General features: G+C 46.5%; 1 protein-coding gene across 4 annotated transcripts in view; it reads right to left on the reverse strand.

Moving 5' to 3' along the window:
- Nucleotides 1-24,796, reverse strand: part of LOC141271151 (uncharacterized) — a 200,711-nt gene that overhangs the window by 143,240 nt on the left and 32,675 nt on the right. For all 4 annotated transcript variants that reach the window (XM_073681255.1, XM_073681256.1, XM_073681253.1 and 1 more), the window contains exon 2: nucleotides 955-1,394. In XM_073681255.1, coding sequence (XP_073537356.1) covers nucleotides 955-1,383 — 429 coding nt within the window. In that variant the 5' untranslated portion in view covers nucleotides 1,384-1,394. The remainder of the gene's footprint in view (nucleotides 1-954; nucleotides 1,395-24,796) is intronic.

Genomic DNA, 24,796 nt, shown 5'->3' on the forward strand with positions numbered 1-24,796 from the left:
ACTCACCGAGCGTCGAGCATCTCGAAAAGTGAGATGCTTGGGCAAGTACTGAGCAGTTGCAAGCACGCTCGCTCATCACTACTCTCGGTCGACAGAGACTCAAAAAAAACCAAATCAATTAAATTAAATATTACAGCAACTGAAAAGAATCATCAACTTAGTTCTTGCATTAAGGCTGCATTCACATTTTTTGGCCATGTTGCATTTTTTTTTCTGCAGAAATACATACTGTGGCAGCAACTTGTGAAAGCAGCCTAACAAGCCTTGTTCTGGTACAAGATATATGTGATCAGCCTAGCTCTAATACTATGTGTACTGACCTTGACTCCATTACTGTATACATGTGCTGAGTTGTGTCTTAGTCCTGTGTTTGTCTAATAAACTTGGTTCTGGTATTGTATTAATGGAATGAATTTAGTTCTGGTAATAATGTAATTTAGTTTTGTTATATGATATAATAATTTTGAAATATTGTAAATTTTTCATAATTAGTTAAGGAATAAATTTCTGCAGTGTAATATGCTGCAAGAACTTGTATGCTTAATGGTAGGACTTCTGCTTTCTCCATTATCCCTTTTATAAAGGGGGCTTTCTATTACCCCATCTCCCATCTTTTCATCATTCTCTGCTTCCCCCACCACAAAAAAAAAAAATCACTCATGTAGGAAACATTATATTAAAAAATGTAATCCTACCGCTGGTGAACAAATAAGTTGTTCTTACCCTTTATACCTCCCCCACATAACTCACATTTTTCAGCATAAAAGATTCTCAAGTTGTGGTTCTCTTTTATCTTGTCAACCTAGCATTCATCACATATTTTCCATAGTAAACTTGCAGAGCATGGCTGACCTACAGTATGTGCTGAAGATAAATGGTCACCAGGGTGCAAAAAGAGTGTTAACATGTTTTGTTTTGTTTTTGTTTTAATTTCGTTTAACATTCATCACTTACCCCTAGAACTCTTGGCCTGAAACTCCTAAACTGTTGTTTAAAGTCAATTGTTTGGGGCTCCACTGTGTTGGAGTTCCGATGTGAGAGTGCAGAGAGTACACTTATTTCTGAAGAGGTGGATGAAGTATTAAACAGTGAACTTGATCTTTGCTGAAAACTGGGAGGGATATGTAATTCTTGAGACATTGAGGGGACATTATTTTCAGTTCTCCGAATCCAAATTTCAGTCGTCTGTGGTGGGCTTAAATTGAAATTTTCCTGATTCCATGTTGGTAATCTGTCAATGGTTTCATAAGCAGGAGGAGGAGAATAATTATCCATTCGCTGGTTGGCAGATTGAACAGAACCGGTAGAGATTGGATATCCAGAAGGTCTGTAGTGAACACATCCATAGTTACAGCTATTGGCTCCATCGCCTGGTATGGACATTAGTCTGGTTACTACACATTAAAAAAAGAAGCGGCAGTTTAGTAGATGGCACTATGCATTGTCACGTGAGGACATAATTCAACAGAAAATATATTCTTCAACATTGCAGAGTAAGGCAATGCTGCATCACAATCAATAAACCTATAACTTCCAGCATGCCCAATCAACTCATGCTGAAAGCTATACTTTTCCAACAGCTAAAAAGCTACCTGTTTTGGAGATTGCTAGTGAAGTTAAAGATATACATTGAATGTACAGTAAATATGATCCAACCAGTACCGGAGATATCCGTATCCACGTGTCTGTGTGCACCTGTGTGGTACAAGTGTGGCACCTGTGTGCCGCATCAGGATCACACGTACCAGCGCTTGGGAATCAGCAGTACAGTTAGCGCTGTTCCCAAGCGCCGGGTGCTGAACGCTGCCCTCATCGTTGTCCCCTGCTTGCACTGTGATCAGTGCGAGCATAGGACAATGTTAAGAGTAGTCATCTGCTCCCACTGTCTCCTGGTGTTATCCGAGTGCAGTGCGATGTTTCACACGCACCCATAGGCTTATATGGGTGCGTGCGATCCAAATGCAGCGTGCAATCGCAGCATGCTTCGATTTATTTTCCAGCCCGATCACAATCCGATCGGCGCTGGAGAAAAATAACGCCACTGAGCACACCATCATAGGATTAAATTGGTCCGAACGCAATGCGATTTTTTATCGGATTGCATTCGTCCGAATTAATCGCAAGTGAGAGCGAGCCCTAATAGTTGGAGAGAAAAAAAAAGCATTGCATACGGATGTCATATGGATGCTATGTGAGAAAAAATCGTATTGTACTCGCATGACAAGCGTGCTACTTTTCAGGAATAACATCAGACCGTCTTTTTTCTCGCAGATAAGTATAAGCCCTAAGACTGTGAGCTCACGTCACGTTTTTGCCACTGCGCTTTTCCTGCCATGAAATGCAGAAATGGTGCAGGAATTTTTCCAACCAAATACTCAATATTTGCACATATCTTCACGCTATGTTTTTGACGCAGCAAAAATATGCAGCGTCAAAAACAAAACAAAAGCTCATCATGGGAATGTAGCCTTAAGCTATGGGCGGAATGAACTGATTCTATGCACCATCTCAATCATAAAAATAGCTTTGAGTTCAGAAGGATTTAGGTTGAAGAGATCAATTTTCCTGACTTACCTTTTATAAAGTGGCTAATCCATAGAATAAAATGGGATAATCAAATCACCTATTTTTTCTCAAAAACTCACTAAAAATGAATCACATTTCTGGTGAATTGACCAGTGTGTGAATCAGTAAAACACAAGTCAGGTGAAAACTTTCATTTTCTCCAGACAAAATCCTAAACTTTACTATGTACAGAATGCAATTTATAAACTGTCCCTGTGTTAGGCCTCGTTCAGACGTCCATGAATCCCTTATGCGTTCTATCTGTGAGTTTTCTAAGCTAGTGCACATACCCATTAAAGTCTATGAGGCTGTTTACATGTCCATGTTTTTTTGCGGACCATATGTCCTCAAATAAAATTCATGGAGACATGTCTGATTTTTGATTGGTGTCACGGATCAAAATTATTCACACAACTCTATGGGTCCATGAAAATCTAGGACAGCACCTGTATGCAATTCATGTGTACATGATTAACATTGTAATATACAAGAGAAATGTTATCTTTATTTTTATTTATACATGAAAATCACTGATCAAAAACTGGTTGTAAAAATTTACACACTGACCAAACATTGATGGAACTAGGATGAAAAACACTTGCATCGTTTTTTCCATATTGGAAAAATCACTGATGTCTTAATTAGGCCTCAGATACATCACAACTAAAGGAGGAGGACATAGCTGCTTGTAAAGAGTTCATCTGAGCTACAGATGCCCAGAGCCAGTAGCAGTCTCACCATACTGAGAAGAATTCTGTGAGAGGGTTTACCTCTATTGCATCTTTTTCTAGCCTCCTTCTCCTTTTCCTGCCTATAATACACAGGAATCCATCTTATATGGCACCATACAGCATATATTAAGACAGCAATACAGATCTGACCATTGTTTACATAAATGTAACTCAGAGTATCTCAACTAACAGTCATATCTCCCAGCTTACATAAATAAAGGCTCTCAAAGCTTTAAAAATAAAGAGACTTCACAATTACTTATGTCAGCCAATTCTACACTCCTTTACTTAGAGAAGCTAATTTATTATTCATTTAGAGAGAATTTATATTTCATAATTACTGTACAGTGCCATTAAAAGTCAACGATTTACTAAGACACTGATTCTGTCTCAAATGATCAACATAAGAACCATACTCTCTCGCATATACAGTCATATGAAAAAGTTTGGGCACCCCTATTAATCTTAAGCTTAATGTTTTATAAAAATTGGTGTTTTTGCAACAGCTATTTCAGTTTGATATATGTAATAACTGTTGGACACAGTAATGTTTCTGCCTTGAAATGAGGTTTATTGTGCTAACAGAAAATGTGCAATCTGCATTCAAACAAAATTTGACCGGTGCATAAGTATGGGCACCCTTATCATTTTCTTGTTTTAAATACTCCTGCCTACTTTTTACTGACTTACTAAAGCACTTTTTTTGGTTTTGTAACCTCATTGAGCTTTGAACTTTATAGCCAGGTGTATGCAATCATGAGAAAAGCTACTTAAAGTGGCCACTTGCAAGTTGTTCTCCTGTTTGAATCTCCTCTGAAGAGTGGCATCATGGGCTCCTCAAAACAACTGTCAAATGATCTGAAAACAAAGATTATTCAACATAGTTGTTCAGGGGAAGGATACAAAAAGCTGTCTCAGAGATTTAACCTGTCAGTTTCCACTGTGAGGAACATAGTAAGGAAATGGAAGAACATAGGGACAGTTCTTGTTAAGGCCAGAAGTGTCAGGACAAGAAAAACATCAGAAAGGCAGAGAAGAAGAATGGTGAGATCAGTCAAGGACAATCCTCAGACCACCTCCAGAGAGCTGCAGCATCAACTTGCTGCAGATGGTGTCACTGTGCATCGGTCAACTATACAACGCACTTTGCACAAGGAGAAGCTGTATGGGAGAGTGATGCGAAAGAAACCGTTTCTGCAAGTACGCACAAACAGAGTCGGCTGAGGTATGCAAAAGCACATTTGAAGAAGCCTATTTCTTTTTGGAAGAAGGTCCTGTGGACTGATGAAACCAAGATTGAGTTGTTTGGTCATACAAAAAGGCGTTATGCATGGTGGCAAAAAAACACAGCATTCCAAGAAAAACACTTGCTACCCACAGTAAAATTTGGTGGAGGTTCCATCATGCTTTGGGGCTGTGTGGTCAATGCCGGCACTGGGAATCTTGTTAAAGTTGAGGGACGCATGGATTCCACTCAGTATCAGCAGATTCTTGGCAATAGTGTTCAAGAATCAGTGATAAAGTTGAAGTTACGCAGTGGATGGATCTTTCAGCAAGACAATGATCCAAAACACCGCTCCAAATCTACTCAGGCATTCATGCAGAGGAACAATTATAATGTTCTGGAATGGCCATCCCAGTCCCCAGACCTGAATATCATTGAACATCTGTGGGATCATTTGAAGAGGCTGTCCATGCTCGGCGACCATCAAACTTAACTGAACTGGAATTGTTTTGTAAAGAGGAATGGTCAAAAATACCTTCATCCAGGATCCAGGAACTCATTAAAAGCTACAGGAAGCGACTAGAGGCTGTTATTTTTGCAAAAGGAGGATCTACTAAATATTAATGTCACTTTTCTGGTGAGGTGCCCATACTTATGCACCTGTCAAATTTTGTTTGAATGCAGATTGCACATTTTCTGTTAGTACAATAAACCTCATTTCAAGGCAGAAACATTACTGTATCCAACAGTTATTACATATATCAAGCTGAAATAGCTGTTGCAAAAACACCAATTTTTATAAAACATTAAGCTTAAGATTAATAGGGGTGCCCAAACTTTTTCATATGACTGTATCACTTCTACAGAAGTGACACTCCTTCTTCCCTACATATTGATGTATTAACTGACTGGAAACAGATTTACAAATCTTTTACAGGAATTTGAGTAAACCCCTTCCCGAAATTGGATGTACCGGTACGTTCTGTTAATCGCCGCCGGGTCTCGGATGTTTAACACTCAAAATACACAGTAACACAGTAACGTAGTGTGGTAAAGTGACTTGCTTGGCTCTCTCAGAGGCAGACACAGGACACATGTCTCTGGTTAACTTCCTGATGGTTTATTTAGATGGCATAAGCTCCAGCAGGGTTCCACAAAAATAAACAGGTCCTCTCCGGGTTAACGGAAAAACAAAAGACAAAGTATAACAAAGTCCATTAGCGAGCGAGGCTTCGCCCGCTCCGGGTAGCAGAGTGAAGTCTCACTGAACACCAGTCCTTAAATGTTGCTCTCTGGCTTCACCAAACACAGCCTGGAGACTTTACTCTCCAGACCACACACTACAGACAAAAAAACACTGAGTGAGCATTTAAACTTGCTCAGCCACACCTTGAGGGAAGGTAGTGTGAATGAATGGCTTCCCACCCTCTGTGTCATTCACAAAAAAACACACCCTTTAAGTGAGTTAACTCCCAGCATATATCAGGCTGGCAGAAAGTTTGTAGGTTTCAGTTCACACAGGCTAGCAGTTGGAGTGACCCATACCTCCCCTCTTATATAACACCAGTGACTCTGTCACAGTAGGTTGAATAAAGACTTAGGTCCATAAAGCTCAACCTTCCTCCCCGAATTGTACATTTTGTCTAATTTAACTGTAACCCACAATGTAATGTGTATCGAGGAAATCATCCAGCCCTTTTTTGAAAGCTGTTATAGTGTCTGCCATTACTACCTCTTGTGGTAGGGCATTCCACAGTCTGACTGCTGAACTGTAGAAAAACCTTTCCTGTTTAGGTGCTGGAATCGCCTTTCTTCCACCAGTAATGAGTGCCCCCTGGTCCTTAGTAATTATTAGTAACCTAATTATGATACTAGTTATGTAATTACTATTATCGCATTAAATGTACTACTATAGGTGTAATATTTTGTCTAAATTAACTGTAGCCCACAATGTTATAAGTATCGAGGAAATCGTCCAGCCCTTTTTTGAAAGCTGTTATAGTGTTGGCCATTACTACCTCTTGTGGTAGGGAATTAACTGTAGCCCACAATGTTATAAGTATCGAGGAAATCGTCCAGCCCTTTTTTGAATGCTGTTATAGTGTTGGCCATTACTACCTCTTGTGGTAGGGAATTCCACAGTCTGACTGTAAAGAACCCTTTCCTGTTTAGGTGCCGGAATCGCCTTTCTTCCACCTGTAATGAGTGCCCCCTGGTCCTTAGTATGGTCTTTGGAATGAATAAGTCATGTGCTAGTCCTTTGTTTTGACCACAAATATATTTATACATGTAAATGAGATCCCCACTAAGGCGTCGTTTTTCTAAGCTAAACAAACTCAACTTTTTCAACCTCTCATCATATCAGAGGCCTTCTATCCCTTGTAATAATCTAGTTGCCCTCCTTTGAACTGACTGTAACTTCTGAATATCCTTTTTAAAATGTGGAACCCAAGACTGGATTCCATATTCTAGATGTGGCCTCATCAGTGATTTATAAAGGGGTAACACTATGTTGGGATCACAGGATATACATCCTAAAATATTGTTTGCTTTTGCGACTGCTGCTTGACATTGAGTACTGCTGCTTAGCTTACTTGTAACCAGAATTCCCAAGTCTTTCTCCTGTTCTGTAGTCCCGAGTATACTCCCATTTAATGTATATGCAGCAATAGGATTACTCCGTCCTAGGTGCACTACTCTACATTTATCTACATTAAACTTCATCTGCAAAGTGTTTGCCCATTCAGTTATCTTATCCAGATCGTTCTGCAATATCGTAATCTCAAATTTTAATATCCTACATAGTTTGATGTCATTCGCAAAGACTAACACTTTACTCTCAATCCCATCCCCAAGGTCATTAATAAAAACGTTAAAAAGAATCGGTCATAGCAGAGATCCCTGCGGCACCCCAGTGCTGACTATGTCCCATTTAGAGCCTACCATTTATGACAACTTTTTGTTCCCTATCATTTAGCCAATTCCTTACCCATCTGCATATAGTTTCCCCAAGTCCTTGCTTATGTAGCTTCAGTAAAAGGCTGTTAGGCCACGGCCCCACTATCAGTATTCAGTCAGTATTTTTTCTCAGGAGTGGGAGCTAAAACCAGGAGTGGGTGATAAATGCAGGATTGGTGCACTTGATTGTTCTTCACCTGGTTTTGGCTCCCACTCCTGAGAAAAAATACTGACCGAATACTGACCAAATGCTGATAGTGGGGCCTTGGCCTTATGTGGTACAGTATCAAATGCCTTTGTAAAGTCCAGATAAATCACATCAGCCACATTACCACCATCCAGATTTGCATTTACCTCCTCATGGAAACCCAACATGTCGGTTAGACATGACCTATTTTTCATGAATCCATGCTGATTATCAATTATTATATTATTCTCTGCGATATAACTCTGCAGGTCATCTCTTATGAGCCCATCAAAAACTTTGCACACTACCAATGTCAGACTTAACCGAGAAAAAACCTAGAAGTCTGAACTGAAACATAAATTGATGTGCATGCAAAATGTAAATGCACTGTGCGATTTACCCATTTACTTCCAGTTACTTGGGTATTTTGCTTGTCTTTGGTTTTTCAATGTCAGACTTACTAGACAGTAGTTACCTGGATCCACCTTCTTACCTTTCTTAAATATTGGTACCACATCAACTATCCTCCAATCCTGTGGCACTACCCCTGTTACAAGAGAGTCTAAGAATATGAGATACAGCGGTCTGTCAATTACTGACAGTATCCATGGATGAATATCATCTGGGTCGGGGGATTTGTCAGTGTTTAATTGGCTCAGACGCAGACGTACTTCTTTTTGTGTTAAACTAGTTATACTAGTGTTCAAAATAAAAGCAGTGTTTTCAAAAAAATGAGTTAAGTACAAAATCTTTATACTAGTTGTTATTTCCATGCATTGGGAACATTGCACACTGTTTTCTAATTAAAAACATGAAGAGAAATGTATGAAATTTTTAAATAATTTACAGAAAATAACAAAAAATGAACATTGGGCTGTCCTAAAAATAGCAGTGTCTGCATTTGTCTTTACAAACTCACAATATGTACTCTTTTTAGTTGTATACCCACAGTTATTCCAGCCCAAGATGCTTTGACTACATCCCACATTTTTTGGGGATTCATTGGCTTTGCTTCAGAAACTGCATTTTTGATGTCACCCCAAAAGTGTTCTATCGGATTAAGGTCCAGGGATTGGGCTGGCCACTCCATAACCTCAATTTTGTTGCACTGGAACCAAGATTTTACTCATTTACTGGTGTGTTTAGGGTCATTGTCTTGTTGAAACACCCATTTCAAGGGCATATCCTCTTCAGCGTAACGCAACATGACCTCTTCAAGTATTTTAATATATACAAACTGGACAATGATCCCTGGTATGCGGTAAATAGGTCTGGCACCATAGTAAGAGAAACATGCCCATACCATGATGCTTGCACCACCATGCTTCACTGTCTTCAGAGTGTACTATGGCTTGAATGCAGAGTTTGGGGGTCATCTGACAAAATGTCTGCAGCCCCTATACCCAAAAACAATAATTTTACTTTCATCAGTCGACAAAATGTTTCTCCTTTTTTTCCTTAGGCCAGTTGATGTGTTCTTTGGCAAATTGAATCTACTTCAGTACGTCTTTTTTTTAACAGTGGGACTTTGTGGGGACTTCTTGCTAAGAGATTAGCTTCACACAGGCGTCTACTAACTTTCACAGTACTCAGAGGTAACTTTGGCCTTTGCCATTCTGGCTATTCTTCGATCCATTCAAATGGTAGTCTTCCGTTTTCTTCCACGTCTCTGTGGTTTTGCTTTCCATTTTAAAGCATTGGAGATCATTTTAGCTGAACAGCCTATCACTGTCTGCTCTTCTTTATAAGTTTTACCCTCTCCAAACAACTTTTTAATCAAAGTACGCTGTTCTTCTGAACAATGTCTCGAACGACCCATATTTCTCAGGCTTTCAAGGAGAAATGCTGGCTTCACCCTTAAATAAGGGCCACCTGATTCACACTTGTTTCTTCATAGAATGATTGATCTCACTAATTGAACTCCACACTGATATTATTTTGAACACCCCCCCCCCTTTGAATTAATTATTCAAATACACAGACTCAAAAACATGCAGATCATGAATGCTGAGGATGTTGTTTTTTTTTTAAATCTACTGTACCAACTAGTAAATTGTTTGACATGTGGTAATATAATTTGTACCAAAAACATTGATTTATCTGGTAAGTCATATTGGACTGCTATTATTTTAAACAATACTGTATATCAGGTGGTGAACTTTGATTTTTACCCTGTTGAAAGATCCCTGTAACAGATGGTTCGCTGGTGAACATGGATGAAAAATGCCTCTTTAATATCTGAGCCTTTTCTTTGTCCTCTATAATTATCTTGTTATTATTGTCTTTTAACGGGCTGATACCATCTGATTTTTTCTTTTTGGCATTGATGTATTTATATAATTTTTGGGGATTTATTTTAATATCACTGGTGATTTGTTTCTCTGTAGATAACTTTGCTAGCTTGATTTCTTTTTTACATTTCTTATTTAGGTCTTTATACTCCTGAAATGCTATTTCTGCATTCTTGGCCTTCAAGATTTTGAATGCCCTTTGTTTTTCATTAAACTTTGTACTGTCTTATTTAACTTTGTACTGCCTTATTTATCCATAATAGTTTCTTTTTATTCCTTGACATTTTATTACCAGAGGTAATACATTTTCTACAGGATTCTAGTAGTACTTCCTTAAACATGCCGCATTTACGTTCGGTATCCCCAGTTACCATGACATGATCCCAGTCTACAAGATTAAGCTCATCCCTTAATTTGTTGAAATCTGCTTTCCAAAAGTTCCAGGTTTTTACATTTCCTTTTTGAAATGTTTTATTGAAAATTACATTGAAACTTGCCACATTACGGTCACTGCTTCCCAAATGCTGTAGATCTAAAATTGTATCTGGTCTATTTGACAGAACCAGATCCAGCAGACTACCTCCCATGGTTGGTTCATCTACCAGCTAAGAGAGGTAATTGTCCTGAACTGTGGATAAGAACATGCAGCTTTTAGTACAACTGAAAGATTCAATATCCCATTGAATGTCTGCATAGTTAAAATCCCCCATAACAAGAACCCTATTATTATTTGCTGCATTTTAACCCCTTAGTGATGGAGCCAATTATGTCTTTAATGACCAAGTCAAGTTTTACAATTCTGACCACTCTCACTTTATGAGGCAATAACTCTAGAACGCTTTATCAGATCACACTGATTCTGAGACTCTTTTTTCATGACATATTGTACTTCATGATAGTGGTAAAATTTCTTCGATATGACATGTGTTTATTTGTGAAAAAAAACTGATATTTTGGGAAAATTTTGAAATTTTCAAACTTTGAATTCTTATGTCTTTAAATCAGAAAATCATGTCACACAAAATACTTAATAAATAAAATTTCCCACGTGTACTTTACATTAGCACAATTTTTGCAACAAATTTTTTTTTTAGGAAGTTGTAAGGTGTAAAGATGTGCGGTTGTGGATTTTAGTAATCACCTAGGCAGGTTAATGATGCAATTAGTTTTATTCCTTCCGACCATGGTAAACAGAAATTACAGGTAAATGTTGAACATGCAATTCTCTCAGTCCTCGAGTTTCCAATCTGGGATCACTAGTTCCACTGCCCCGTACCAGGTGATATCAACTGTCCCCCCAACTCCTGGTTGGGTCACCGCTTTTTGTATCTCCCGCTGGTATATTGGCAGTCACAGCATATGCTCCCCTGGATGACGGATATCACGACTGCAGTAAGGGAATACCACCCTGCTCTCCGTCTAACTAGAAAATGTGTCTTCTTTTTTCTCCAGCACTGGGATTAGCCACCTGAATGGGCAGAGAGCTCACCCCTCCCCCCACAGCTTAGTGTGCCTTAGTGGAGGTATTTTCTCAGGTCGAAGAGAACACCTGGGTCTGCCTGTGAGACTCCCTGTGGTGATGGCTCCTCTGCATCTACTCTTCCCATCTACACAAGGGGCCTATTGGTTGAGAGAACAATGGTCTTAGGCCCCTAAGATAAGGTCACTGAATGGAATTGATACCTAAGGTTGAACTGATGAGCAAACAAATCACTAACACAACACAGCAAGCAAATTTGTAACAAAACACAACAATAAAATCGACGAAAATGGGTGTTCCGTGCTGGAAAAGTATTTAGTAAGGCTGCGTGCCCACGAAGCATTTTCCAAGCGTTTATGCTGCGGAATTTCCTCAGCGTAAACGCTTGGGAAATGCTTAGTAATCCGCCCCCCATGGTTCCCAATGACAAGCCGCAATGTCAATGCCCATGCTGCGGATTTTTCCGCAGCATTTATGCTGCACTCAAAAATCCGAAGCATGTCCATTAATTTTGCGGGCACGCAGCAAAATCGCGGCCATTGACTTGCATTGGACCGCGTGACATCCGCATCACTACATGTGGATAAGCGGGTATCACATGGTTCAATGTGCGGATGGTACCCAGGTCTGGAGGAGAGGAGACTCTTGTGGCACCCCAGGGGTCTGGTTTCCACAGTAATAGCAATATTACGTCTGTGAGCAGGTGGGAGGTCTCCTGGGCAGGAATCCTAAGCATGCCACACCTCCTGCCCAGTCCTGGGAGGGGAAGAACTTCCCCTACATAAACTGGGGCTGAGGCAGGGTTAGGAGAGAGGAGTTCCAGACAGAGACGGAGTCTGGTCTGGACACGCAGAAACAGGGACAGATAGACATCAGGAGCTCTGTAGGAGCCAAGGAGAAGCGCCAGGGGCTGGAGCTGTGCAGAGCTCGCCCTGGGAGAAGGTACAAAAACCGGACACAGGAGTCCGAGGCTGTGGGGACTAAGATATACCCAGCAGCAGAATCCATCCGGCAGGGGATTCCAGGTCCTCTGGCCATAAAAGCCCGGAGGCTCAGTCACAACGAAGGGACCAGCACCGCCATCCCGGAGCGGAGGCTAACAGGAGGCCCCAGGTCACCAGCCATAGGGGTGAGCACCACACGGTATACCCAGGGACGTGGGCTACTTGTAACCGCCGAAAGCAGGGTAGCCAGGAAGGGTACAGACTAACGGGAAGGCCTACAACTCCACCTGGCCAGGGGAACTCCGGCTTACTCGCAGACTAACCAGGCCCCAACTACTAGCCAGTACTCCCGGGGGAATTTGCCTTGTACCATCAGTAAAGACCCTGAACTGTACCCTCGCGTCTCCGTGCTTCCTTGTCGCACCATTAGTGCTGGGACATCCACACCATCACTCCCAACATCAACCTCATCCTCTGCCCTGAGGCCATACCCCTCCCGTTGGGGGTTATACCATCCACGCTGCACATCCGTACCACCGGCCTCAGCGGACTGCCCTGCAGCGGCGGCTTCATAGCCGCATTCAACGGGTGGCGTAGTCGGACACTAATACCATCATACCAATAACTGCCACTTAGTTTGACCACCCTGGGCACGGACCGGGTCACCGCCACACGAAGACTACTACCCCCATCGGATCCGGCTCCGGGTATTCCCCGCGCGCACGCGCGCCGCACTACAGCACTGGCCCAGGGGGCGCGTCAACTTTGGCGTAGTCGGCAGGATTACGTGCCCGCAACCACCGGGTACTGCGTGCCTGAAAAAAGAGACTTTTATACTTACTTGTGGTGAAGTTTCCCGCCGTCCGGAGTCGTTTCCCGCCATCTGGAACCAATTCCCGCCATCCGACGCCATCTTCTGCCTTCTTCCCGCCATCCGTGGAGTTTTCCCACCATTGGACGCCATCTTGAGGGCGCCGCGCGGGAAGAAGAGGGGCGTGGACTCCGAAAGCCCCCGAGAAATGAAGCCCCGCCTCACGTACGGACGTTGCGTAAGGTCCTGGAAGGAGCCCAGCAGACGCCGACGTCACAGGAGCGCGACGGAATGACCTCAACCCTGACGATCCACTGCGGAGCCGCGGCCTACGGAAGAGGATCATCGCAAGGTAGGCCACGGTCCACTAGGGGGGAGGAGGATGTCGGATACGGAGGAGAGCTTCACCGCTACAGCCGCCGCCAGCGCCACCGCTGCTGCGGTCATGCCTTTCACCATGCCCTATATCCCGGGGGCAGCCTGGCTACCCCAGTACTCAGGGGAGTCACATACCCTAAATGACTTCAGAGAAAGGCTGGATAGCCTCTTCCAGGTGTATCCCCTCACGGAGGCGCAAAAAGTGAGCATCCTGGTGGCCCAATTAATCGGGGCAGCCCAAAGGGAGGTAAAGTCCTGGCCACCTGGGAGGAAGAGGACTGTCAGAGACATACTAACCCGGCTGAAAGACACATTTGACACCCGCACCTCAGCCGAAATAAAACTAAGATTTTATGGGTGCAAACAACGGGCACATGAGAGTATAAGAGACTAAGCTCTAAACCTACAAGAGGCCCTGAGAGCCATTAAGCAGGCAGACCCTGACAGCGTGGGAAATGAAGATAAGCTGTTGACTGAACAATTCATTGAGGGTCTACTGTGCAATGCCCACCGAACCCAGTTGCGGGCAATGGCCTTACAGGACCCTGACCTGGACTTTGCACAGTTCAAGGACAGAGCCATCCGGGTGCTCCGAGAACCGGCACCAGGTGGCGCTGTGACCCACAGGCGCCCTGCTATCACTTTTCACCAGGAGACGGCGCCCTTGTCTGCAGGGCCTGTGGGAGCTGATGCGCAGGCTTTAAACAGTGACCCGGCTACAGACCTGCACCATCAGGTCCAAGAGCTAACTAAAAGCGTTGCCGCGCTAACCCGAACTGTGCAGTCTTTACAGGTTTCTACTGCAGGGAAGATCGAGCTGGCATCCGGACCGGAGGACATCCCGTGGCGCCGACCAAGGAGGACCCCACCGGCCAGAGGAAGACCCAGCGATCGATACAACGAGGACGGACGACCTATTTGCCGCCGCTGCAATCAACCCGGACATGTGGCAAGGTACTGTCATTTAAACGGGCACAACCTGGGGTAGAGGGCCAACCCCCAGGCATAAGACCATCAGGCCCATCAAACTGGCGTGATAAATACGTAGGGGGACGTCCAATCTTGCCTGTGGTACTGGATGGCATTCCTATGAGTGCCCTACTAGACACTGGGTCACAGGTCACCACCATCCCGTACGTGCTCTTCAAGCAGTACTGGAATGATTCGGACATAACCCGCTACCCAGACGACGACCTGAGTATCAGCGCCAGCAATGGTCAGCCCGTGCCGCAGGTGGGATTCAAGGAGGTGACCATTAAAATCGGTAAAGTCGAACTAGCGGCACAAGGACTGATTATAGTGGACATCGACCGTCATGAGAGTCACCCTAGAATCACCCTGGGAACCAATGTAATTGAAAATTGTCTTGCAGAGGTGATTCTCATTTTACAGCAGGTTGCCAAGAACGCCAGTTCCGGCCAGCAGCGTGTGCTCCAAAAAGAGATCCGGGCACTGATGAAGCGGCAACAGGTGGAACTATCTGGTGGTGAGATAGGTAGCGTGAGAATGTGTGACCCGTTCCCTATTGCCATGCCCCCAAAAAGTGAGATGATGATTTGGTGTCGGGCAGCTATTGGTCTAAGAGGTAGAGACTACCAAGCAATGGTAGAACCCGTCTACTCAGACAGTAGGCCCACCATTTTGACAGCACGGGGGGTGGTCGATGTACGCCATGGGAGGGTGCCCGTTCGCATCATAAATATCGGGGAGAGAGAAGTACACCTGCCCCGGTATGCCACGCTAGCCAAATTGTTCACCATAAACCAGAATTCTGTACAGGCCGTGGAACCCTTGCCTCCATCTCAACCAGAGGAAGGTAACGGCTCTAAGAAACCAATGGAGGACTGGTGTCAGCAACTGCATTTGGGTACTGACTCCACCTCTCACACCAGAAACAAGGAGTCTATTGGGTGGTTCAAGAGTACGAGAGAGTGTTTAGTAAACACCCGTTAGACTTCGGGCGAGTAAAGGGGGTAGAACACCACATCCCCACGGGAGACCATCCTCCCATAAAGGAGAGATACCGACCCGTACCCCCTGCACACTACCAACACGCCAAGGGGATGCTTAGAGACATGAAGGAGGCTGGGGTAATCAGGGACAGCTGTAGCCCCTGGGCAGCTCCACTAGTCTTAGTGAAAAAGAAGGACAACACTATGAGAATGTGTGTAGGCTACAGGAAGGTCAACCGTATCACACACAAAGATGCGTACCCGTTACCAAGGATAGAAGAGTCCTTAGCTGCATTAAAATCTGCTAACTTCTTCTCTACTTTGGATCTCACTAGCGGGTACTGGCAGGTTCCTGTAGCAGAGGCAGACCGGGAGAAGACCGCATTCACCACCCCGATGGGTCTCAGCGAATTTAACTGTATGCCGTTCGGGCTCTGCAACGCACCAGGAACCTTCCAACGGTTGATGGAATGCTGTCTGGGACACCGGAACTTCGAGACGGTCCTGTTATACCTGGACGATGTCATCGTCTATTCCAAGACCTACGAGGACCACCTGAAACACCTGGCGGAAGTGTTTGAAGCTCTGGCAAACTACGGCCTAAAGGTGAAACCCTCCAAGTGTCACCTCCTGAAACCAAAGGTGCAATACCTGGGACACGTGGTGAGTGCTGACGGAGTGGCTCCTGACCCTGATAAGATCACCGTAATTAAGGACTGGCCAAGACCCTCCAGCATAAAGGAAGTGCGGCAGTTCCTCGGGTTGGTAGGCTACTACCGAAGATTCATTCCCGGTTTCACCAAAATGGCAGCCCCTATGCAGGACCTCCTGATAGGTCAATCTCTGAAAGCCAAAAACCAGAAGCCGCCCTTCAGGTGGGAAAAGCTGGAAGAGGAGTCCTTCTGCCAGCTGAAGATGGCCCTCACGGGGGATGAAATCCTGGCATATCCAGACTACAGCCAGCCCTTTATCCTCCACACGGACGCAAGCAACATCGGGCTAGGAGCCGTACTGTCCCAGATCCAGCAGGGGAAAGAACGGGTAATCGCTTACGCCAGCCGAAAGCTACGGCCCACGGAGAGGAACCCTGAGAATTATAGCTCATTTAAGCTGGAGTTCCTGGCAGTAGTGTGGGCAGTGACCGAACGTTTCAAGCATTACCTTGCCTCCTCCAAATTCACTGTGTACACGGATAACAACCCGTTGACACACCTGGACACTGCAAGGCTCGGTGCCCTGGAACAGAGATGGATGGCCCGCCTGTCCAACTTTGAATTCACCATCAAATACCGGGCAGGACGCTCAAATGCCAACGCGGATGCCCTGTCTAGAATGCCGAACTTACCGGATGTAGGGGAAGATCCAGAAGATCTGGAAGAAGTTGAGCTCCCTGCGTTCCACCGTCATGGGATTACCCTGTATTCCAGCCGTGTGAAGGACAGGCGCTCCGCGACGTTCAATCCCTTGCCCCACTACAACTGGGCGGAGACGCAAGACAGTGATCCTGCAGTCCGCCTGGTGAAGGAAATGCTGACCCAAGCCGATGCCAGTCTGGACCCAGATGCCCCAGAGGAGACTAAGCAACTGTGGAAGGAGAAAAGTAGGCTGTTCCTCTACAGGGAGAAGTTGTGCCGGAGAATGGTTAACTCTCGAACGCATGAGTTGACCTGGCAGGTAGTGGTCCCCAGACGAGACGCGGCTATGATTCTGGAGGCGTACCACAACGGAGCAGGACATTTCGGGTGGAAGAAGCTGGAGTTCTTATTGCGTGAACGGTTCTACTGGGTAGGCATGAGAGGAGCCATCGAGAGGTGGTGCAGAGACTGTGGACCGTGCCACCTAAGAAGGAAGGACCGTGCCAGCCAGAAGACTCCCTTGCAGCCCATCATCACCCGACAGCCACTGGAACTGGTAGCCCTGGACCATGTGAAACTGGCTCCAAGCAGATCTGGGTATGTCTACGCCCTCACAATCGTAGATCATTACTCCCGGTTCCTGGTGGTGGTCCCGGTCAAGGACTTAACGGCTCAAACAGCAGCTAGAGCCTTCCAGCAGCACTTCTGCCGTCCACACGGGTACCCGGACCAAGTGCTGACAGACCAAGGGCCAGCCTTCGAAGCGGAAGTCTTCCAGGAGTTCTGCAACCTGTATGGCTGCACGAAGATAAGAACAACGCCCTATCACCCACAAACTAATGGACTCTGCGAGAAGATGAACCAGGTGGTGATAGACCTCCTGAAAACATTGCCCCTGGAAGAACGCAGTATGTGGCCTGAGAAGCTGCCTGATCTGGTAGACCTATACAACCACATCCCTGTAGGTTCTACCAACTGTACCCCGGCTTACCTAATGAGAGCGAGACCTGGTAAGCTGCCTATCGACCTGGATATGGGAGTCCTGACGCCCGAGGACACCTCGCCAGAGGCAGACTGGGATACAGAACGGCAGCAGCAGTATCGGAAAGTGCAGGAGAGCGTGGAGCGAAGTCTGTCTCAAGCTAGAGAAAGGCAAGAGAGGGCTTATAATCAGTATGCTCCCACTGTTCCCCTGGTACCTGGAGAGCAGGTCTTGAAGAGGAAAAGACGGCTCCACAAGTTGGACGACCAGTGGGAGAAGGACCCGTACACCGTACTGCCATCAAGCCATGAGAGCCCAAAGATTTGCGTGATCAGTAAGGATGGAGGAGAAACCACAGCCGTTGTCTCCAGAGACCACCTGAAGAAGTGTCCCGAGCAGCTGCAAAGCCCTGAAGAAGAAGATCAAGAAAACCCTCGACCCGCAGAGGAAAGGGAAGAAATGATCAGGACTGTACTCAGAGACTTCCCCCGGTCTTGGACACAAGTAAACGGTGCTGTCGTGGTACCCGTCCTCACCTTTCTCCAGCCAGCCCCGCAAGTGCCTACAGAAGAACCAGTAGAGCTGGAAGAGCAGCCGGCCCAAGAGGCAGAAGAGTCCACACCAGCAGTACAGGAGGATCAACCCTCTACTAGTAGTGAGCCTGCCGTGCCCTTAGTGAGCCAAAGAGTGCGCAGAAAGCTGCCCAGCCTGCCCATAACACCTCCTACACCCTGTAGTGCAGGACCAGTTAGTGAGCTCCGTAGGTCCACTAGGGTTACCAGAGGCCAGATGCCCGTACGTTGGAGAATCTAAGTTGGCTAGTTGCTTTAACTATTTTATGTTTACCTGTTTTGTTGTAGCCGTTGCTAATTATGTTTTTCAGTTACAGGTTTCTTTATATGGACTGACAGGTTATGGACAGTGAGTAACCGGAACTCTGTTGTAAATATGTTTGGAGCGTAACCCAGTAATGGACTAAAGACTGTTAAAGACTCGGGGCAGGACAGACCCCTACCTGGTTACGGCTCCCTGTTCTTTGGTGAAGTGGACACCCTTATTGCTTCCCGGTTACGGACACGCCGTGACCATCTCATGTATTTAATTGTTATTGTTTATACCCTGTTATGTTTAGTCCGGGAGTACTAAATTTCACTAGGGGGGAATGTGGCACCCCAGGGGTCTGGTTTCCACAGTAATAGCAATATTACGTCTGTGAGCAGGTGGGAGGTCTCCTGGGCAGGAATCCTAAGCATGCCACACCTCCTGCCCAGTCCTGGGAGGGGAAGAACTTCCCCTACATAAACTGGGGCTGAGGCAGGGTTAGGAGAGAGGAGTTCCAGACAGAGACGGAGTCTGGTCTGGACACGCAGAAACAGGGACAGATAGACATCAGGAGCTCTGTAGGAGCCAAGGAGAAGCGCCAGGGGCTGGAGCTGTGCAGAGCTCGCCCTGGGAGAAGGTACAAAAACCGGACACAGGAGTCCGAGGCTGTGGGGACTAAGATATACCCAGCAGCAGAATCCATCCGGCAGGGGATTCCAGGTCCTCTGGCCATAAAAGCCCGGAGGCTCAGTCACAACGAAGGGACCAGCACCGCCATCCCGGAGCGGAGGCTAACAGGAGGCCCCAGGTCACCAGCCATACGGGTGAGCACCACACGGTATACCCAGGGACGTGGGCTACTTGTAACCGCCGAAAGCAGGGTAGCCAGGAAGGGTACAGACTAACGGGAAGGCCTACAACTCCACCTGGCCAGGGGAACTCCGGCTTACTCGCAGACTAACCAGGCCCCAACTACTAGCCAGTACTCCCGGGGGAATTTGCCTTGTACCATCAGTAAAGACCCTGAACTGTACCCTCGCGTCTCCGTGCTTCCTTGTCGCACCATTAGTGCTGGGACATCCACACCATCACTCCCAACATCAACCTCATCCTCTGCCCTGAGGCCATACCCCTCCCGTTGGGGGTTATACCATCCACGCTGCACATCTGTACCACCGGCCTCAGCGGACTGCCCTGCAGCGGCGGCTTCATAGCCGCATTCAACGGGTGGCGTAGTCGGACACTAATACCATCATACCAATAACTGCCACTTAGTTTGACCACCCTGGGCACGGACCGGGTCACCGCCACACGAAGACTACTACCCCCATCGGATCCGGCTCCGGGTATTCCCCGCGCGCACGCGCGCCGCACTGCAGCACTGGCCCAGGGGGCGCGTCACTCTCATCCAGACCTGGGTACCATAGAAGCTGTAAATAAAAGAATTTAAAATAAAAAATAAAGATTATACTCACCTTCCGATGTCCTCCCTGTGTTTTGTCCACTCTGTCCGGTGTCTTGCATTGCTCACGCTGTTGTGAAGGACCTGCCATGACGTCATTGAGTCATGTGACCTGACACATGACTCAATGACATCACCGCAGGTCCTTCACACCACCGCAAGCAATACAAGACACCGGACGCAGCAGAGAAAACACCGGGAGGACACCGGAAGGTGAGTATAATCTTTATTTTTTATTTTTTGAAATTCTTATTCTTTTTTTTTACTAACTTGGTCACACTACTATAAATCCATGCCGGTTGCATGGATTTATATAGTGTGAACAAGTTGTCAAACACTTTTCCAAGTGATGCTAAAATTGCTTGGAAAAGCGCTTGATAACCCGCATGCAGAAATGCATGCAAAAACGCTTGACAAATGCTTCTACCTGGCGGGAAAAACGCATGTAAAAAACGCAGTGAGAAGCGTAAAAAATATGCAGCATCTCTGCATCATGGGCACATAGCCTAAGTGGCCAGCTCCTCACACTCCTCCCCCACTTTTTCAGCACAGCCAGCGCTGGTTTCCATTTCCTGGGATTGACTATCCACCTTCTTCTGGTGGCCATTATCGGGATTTGGGGCTTCCTCTGTTTGTCTCGATAGGCCATCAGCGTTGCCATGGTCTCTCCCCTTTTTTTGAGAAATGGTAAAGTTAAATGGTTGCAATGCCAGGCTCCATCGTAATAATCGCCCATTCTCCCCCGTCACCCGGTGTAGCCAGGTCAATGGATTGTGGTCCGTTACTATGGTGAATTCCCCCCCATACACATAGGGTAACAGTTTTTTCAGTGCCCAGACAATTGCCAAGCATTCCTTTTCTATGGTGGCATACTCTTTCTCTCGGTCTAACATTTTACTTGAAAAGTACACCACTGGGTGTTCCTACCCTGTGCCATTCACCTTACTAAGAACAGCACCCAACCCACTGTCTGAGGCATCAGTCTGCACCAGGAATCTCTTAGTGTCACAGGTGTGTCAGAGGTGACAGACAGTCGTCCTGCAGTGGTTTACAGGAGATCTCCACGTTTAGCAATGCAGATAGCTGCCTAGATAGGAGGCTTTCCTTAGGACCCAGCGACTACCTCCGTCTGGCCTGGGTGTAAATATGCCTGATCTCTCCAGGTGGGCGCGGCCGGTTATACTCGTTTCTTCTTGGAACTTGGCTGAAGCAGCATCACGTTCTCTCTAGAGTCTTGAGGCCGTGTGTCCTGTTGAAGTTTCTTCTAAAGCTAAGTTGTATTTCCCCTGTGTTGTCTTCCTTCCACCCCCTGCTATAGCCTTACACCAGGGATAGTAGGGCGAGGCACATGATCGGTGACAACTGTGGAGGCTGTATAGGGACGTTAGGGGGAGACAGGGTGACGCTAGTCCAGATTTGGAGGTCACCTCTTCCCCCTTTCCCTAGTGTCTGGGCTCCCTTTCCCTTTCCCCTCTGTGTTGCATTCACACCTAGCGTGACTGTCTGTGTTGCACTCACACCTGGCGTGACACTTGGTGTAACCAGCCTCAGCTAGCACAGGGGCCCCCGCCAGGGCTTGTTTAAGCTGCACAAAAGCCTGTTCACATGGTTCGGTCCATTCTATCTGTCTTCGGAATTTATTTGTCGTCAGGTCAGTCAGAGGCTTGGCTATGGTTCTGTACCTCGCCATGAATGTTTGTTAATACCCGGTGGTACCCAAGAAGGCTTGCACTTGCTTTTGGTTGCGGAGCTGGGGCCACTGAGTTATTGCTTTCACTTTGGCTGGGTCAGGCTTTATCCTACCACCGCCTACTCGATGTCCTAGGAACTGGACCTCAGTCATCCCCATTTGGCACTTGTCTGCCCAGATGGTTAACCCAACCTACTGAATGTGCTGGAGTATCTCCCCACATGCTGCAGGTGCTCCTCCCAGGTCTTACTGAGTATGGCAATATCATCCAGATAAGCCTGGGAGAACTCTTGACAGCTTTCAAGCATGACATCCACCATTCGCTGAAAGGTAGCTGGTGCATTCTTCATCCCGAATAACCATAAATTTGAACATCCCAAAGGAGGTGAGGAAAGCTGAACGCTCCTGGGAGCCTGGTGACAAAGGGATCTGCCAGTATCCTTTACTGAGATCTAAGGTAGACACAAATTTTGCTCCCACCATTTGGTCTAACAGATCATCTATTTGGGGCATTGGCTAGGCATCGGTGATGGTTATACCGTTCACCCTCCTGTAGTCCACACAGAACCTTGTGCTCTGGTCCTTTTTCAGGACACTGACTGTGCTGGCCAGTCGGGGACTGCATGAGGGAACCACCACTCCAAACTCTAACATTTCTCCACTTCCTTCCGAATCATTTGCTGAACCTTGGGTGTCACTCGGTACAGCGGCCGACGAATTGGCCTTGCTGTCCCGGTGTTCACATTTGCTGAACCTTGGGTGCCACTCGGTACAGCGGCCGACTAATTGGCCTTGCTGTGCCGGTGTCCACTCGATGCACAGTCAGAGTGGTTCGGCCAGGCTGGTTATAGAAGAGCCCGCAATACTGGTCTAATAACTCCTGTAGTTGGCTGGATTGGGCAGGGAATAGATGATTCCCCAAGGTGACTTGCGCCACCCCTCTCTTTTCTTTGGTGTGCTGTTATAAGTCCAGGAGGGGTTTGGGTTCTGAGGCATCTGGAGGGAGACAGCATATAGCTACTGCACATGTATCTCTGGCTTGGTATGCTTTTAATCAGTTAACATGAATAACCTGGGCTTGGGTGGGGTGGATGTTGAACACTACCCAATAGGTGAGTGCCCACTTTTTGTCGACTGTGGTGTAAGGACCCTCCCATTTGGCCTGCAACTTGTCATGGCGGATGGGAGGTAGTACCAGAACTTGCTGTCCCACTGTGAATTCTCGGGGCTGGGTGCCCATATCATAGTAGGTTTTCTGTTGCCCATGTACCTCCTCCAGATGTACACGTGCAAGCCGCCCAAGGTGTTGTATCCTCCCTTGCAACTGGCTCACATAATGGAGCACTGGCATCCCCCCTGAATTGGACCGGTCTTCCCAGTGTTCTCGAACCAAGTCTAGCGGGCCCAGAGTCTACCTGCCATATAAGAGTTTGAATGGGGAAAAACCGGTAGAAGCCTTTGGCACCTCTCTGTAGGCAAACAGGATCTGGGGCAAAGCTTCTTCCCAGTCCCCCCCCCCACCTCCGCCTCTAAGTATGAATAGATCAATAGTTTCAGGGTCCCATTGAACCGCTCACAGAGTCCATTCGTCTGTGGGTGGTATGCAGAGGTGAACACTGGTCAGACCCCGGGCCAATGCCACAGGGTACGCAATACTTCCCCCGTGAACTGGGTTCCCTGATCCGACACAACCTCTTTAGGGAAACCCACCCTGCTAAATAGCTCAACTAATGCGTGGGCCACCCTTTTTGCATCTAATCCTCGGAGAGCTACTGCCTCAGGGTATCGGGTGACATAATCCACAACTATTAGTATATATCTCTTCCCTGAGTGACTGGGTTGAGGCAGGGGACCTATCAAATTCACCCCTACCCGTTGAAAAGGTTTTGCTATTAACAGCATGAGTATTAAAGGAGCTCTGCATGGGGAACCTTGCACTCATTGACAGGTCTCACAGGAGCTTACAAATTTTTTTACTTCAAGGGTCATCCCGGGCCAAAAGAACCTGCTCATAATCCTGCGTTGGATCTTCCTCACTCCCAAGTATCCCAATAATGGACCTTCGTGGGCTAAGGACAGAATCTCCCTTCTGTATTTCTCTGTCACCACCAACTGCTTGTTATCCCACCCCACTGTGTCTTGTGTCACCAGATACATCAACCCTCTTTCCCATATAATGCGGACCCCCTGTTCCTCAGACCCTTCAGTGGCCACTGCACTTCTCAACCCCCCTAGCGATGGATCTCCCTATAACTCCTCCCTGATGTCATTTACCTCCCCCAGATCACATTCTGTTACAGTAACAGGCGTTGCATTTTGTGCATTACTCACCTCTGGTGGGGGGGTGTTGTCGGCATGTCGAGACCGCTCTGTTACCTCTCGGCTGATGCAGTGTGACCTGGTCCTTGACTTCGGATTACGACATTGGTCCAGTGGCACACCAACGCTGCTCCTAGGTTGTTTCCCAGCAACACATCTACTGGTAGGTTCCGCACTACTCCTACATCCACCATTCCATGACTGTGATCCGAATGTTCAAAGATTCTCCCCCAGCTAAATTGACTGACATCGGGTGGTGGGAACAATACATTGGTCGGGTAAAAGGTGGTCTTTGATCAATGTCACTGAGGCTCCGGAGTCATGGAGTCCCACAGTCTCCACGCCCTCTAGGCAGACTGACTGCAGATGCTGGTTCATGGTTGCTGAGGTGTCACATCTAGTCCGGGACACTTGTCCTTGTACCATAAATTCCTCTTCCTCTTCCTGTCGAGGCAGTGGTATCCTCTTTCCCTCAGTATTACAGTCCCATTGCATTACAGTGTTCACCTGTTGGGAACATGGATGATGTGAGCTAGAACGTTCCCAGCGTTCCCTGGCAAAGTGTCCCATGCATCCACATTTATGGCAGATTAGTCCTCCTCATCCTGACGCGGACCATACTTGGGGGCTTGAGAAACCTCCCC

This window comes from Phyllobates terribilis, unplaced genomic scaffold (assembly GCF_046119375.1).
Source record: "Phyllobates terribilis strain yellow unplaced genomic scaffold, ASM4611937v1 Scaffold_5__5_contigs__length_657084704, whole genome shotgun sequence".
Lineage (NCBI taxonomy): Eukaryota > Metazoa > Chordata > Amphibia > Anura > Dendrobatidae > Phyllobates > Phyllobates terribilis.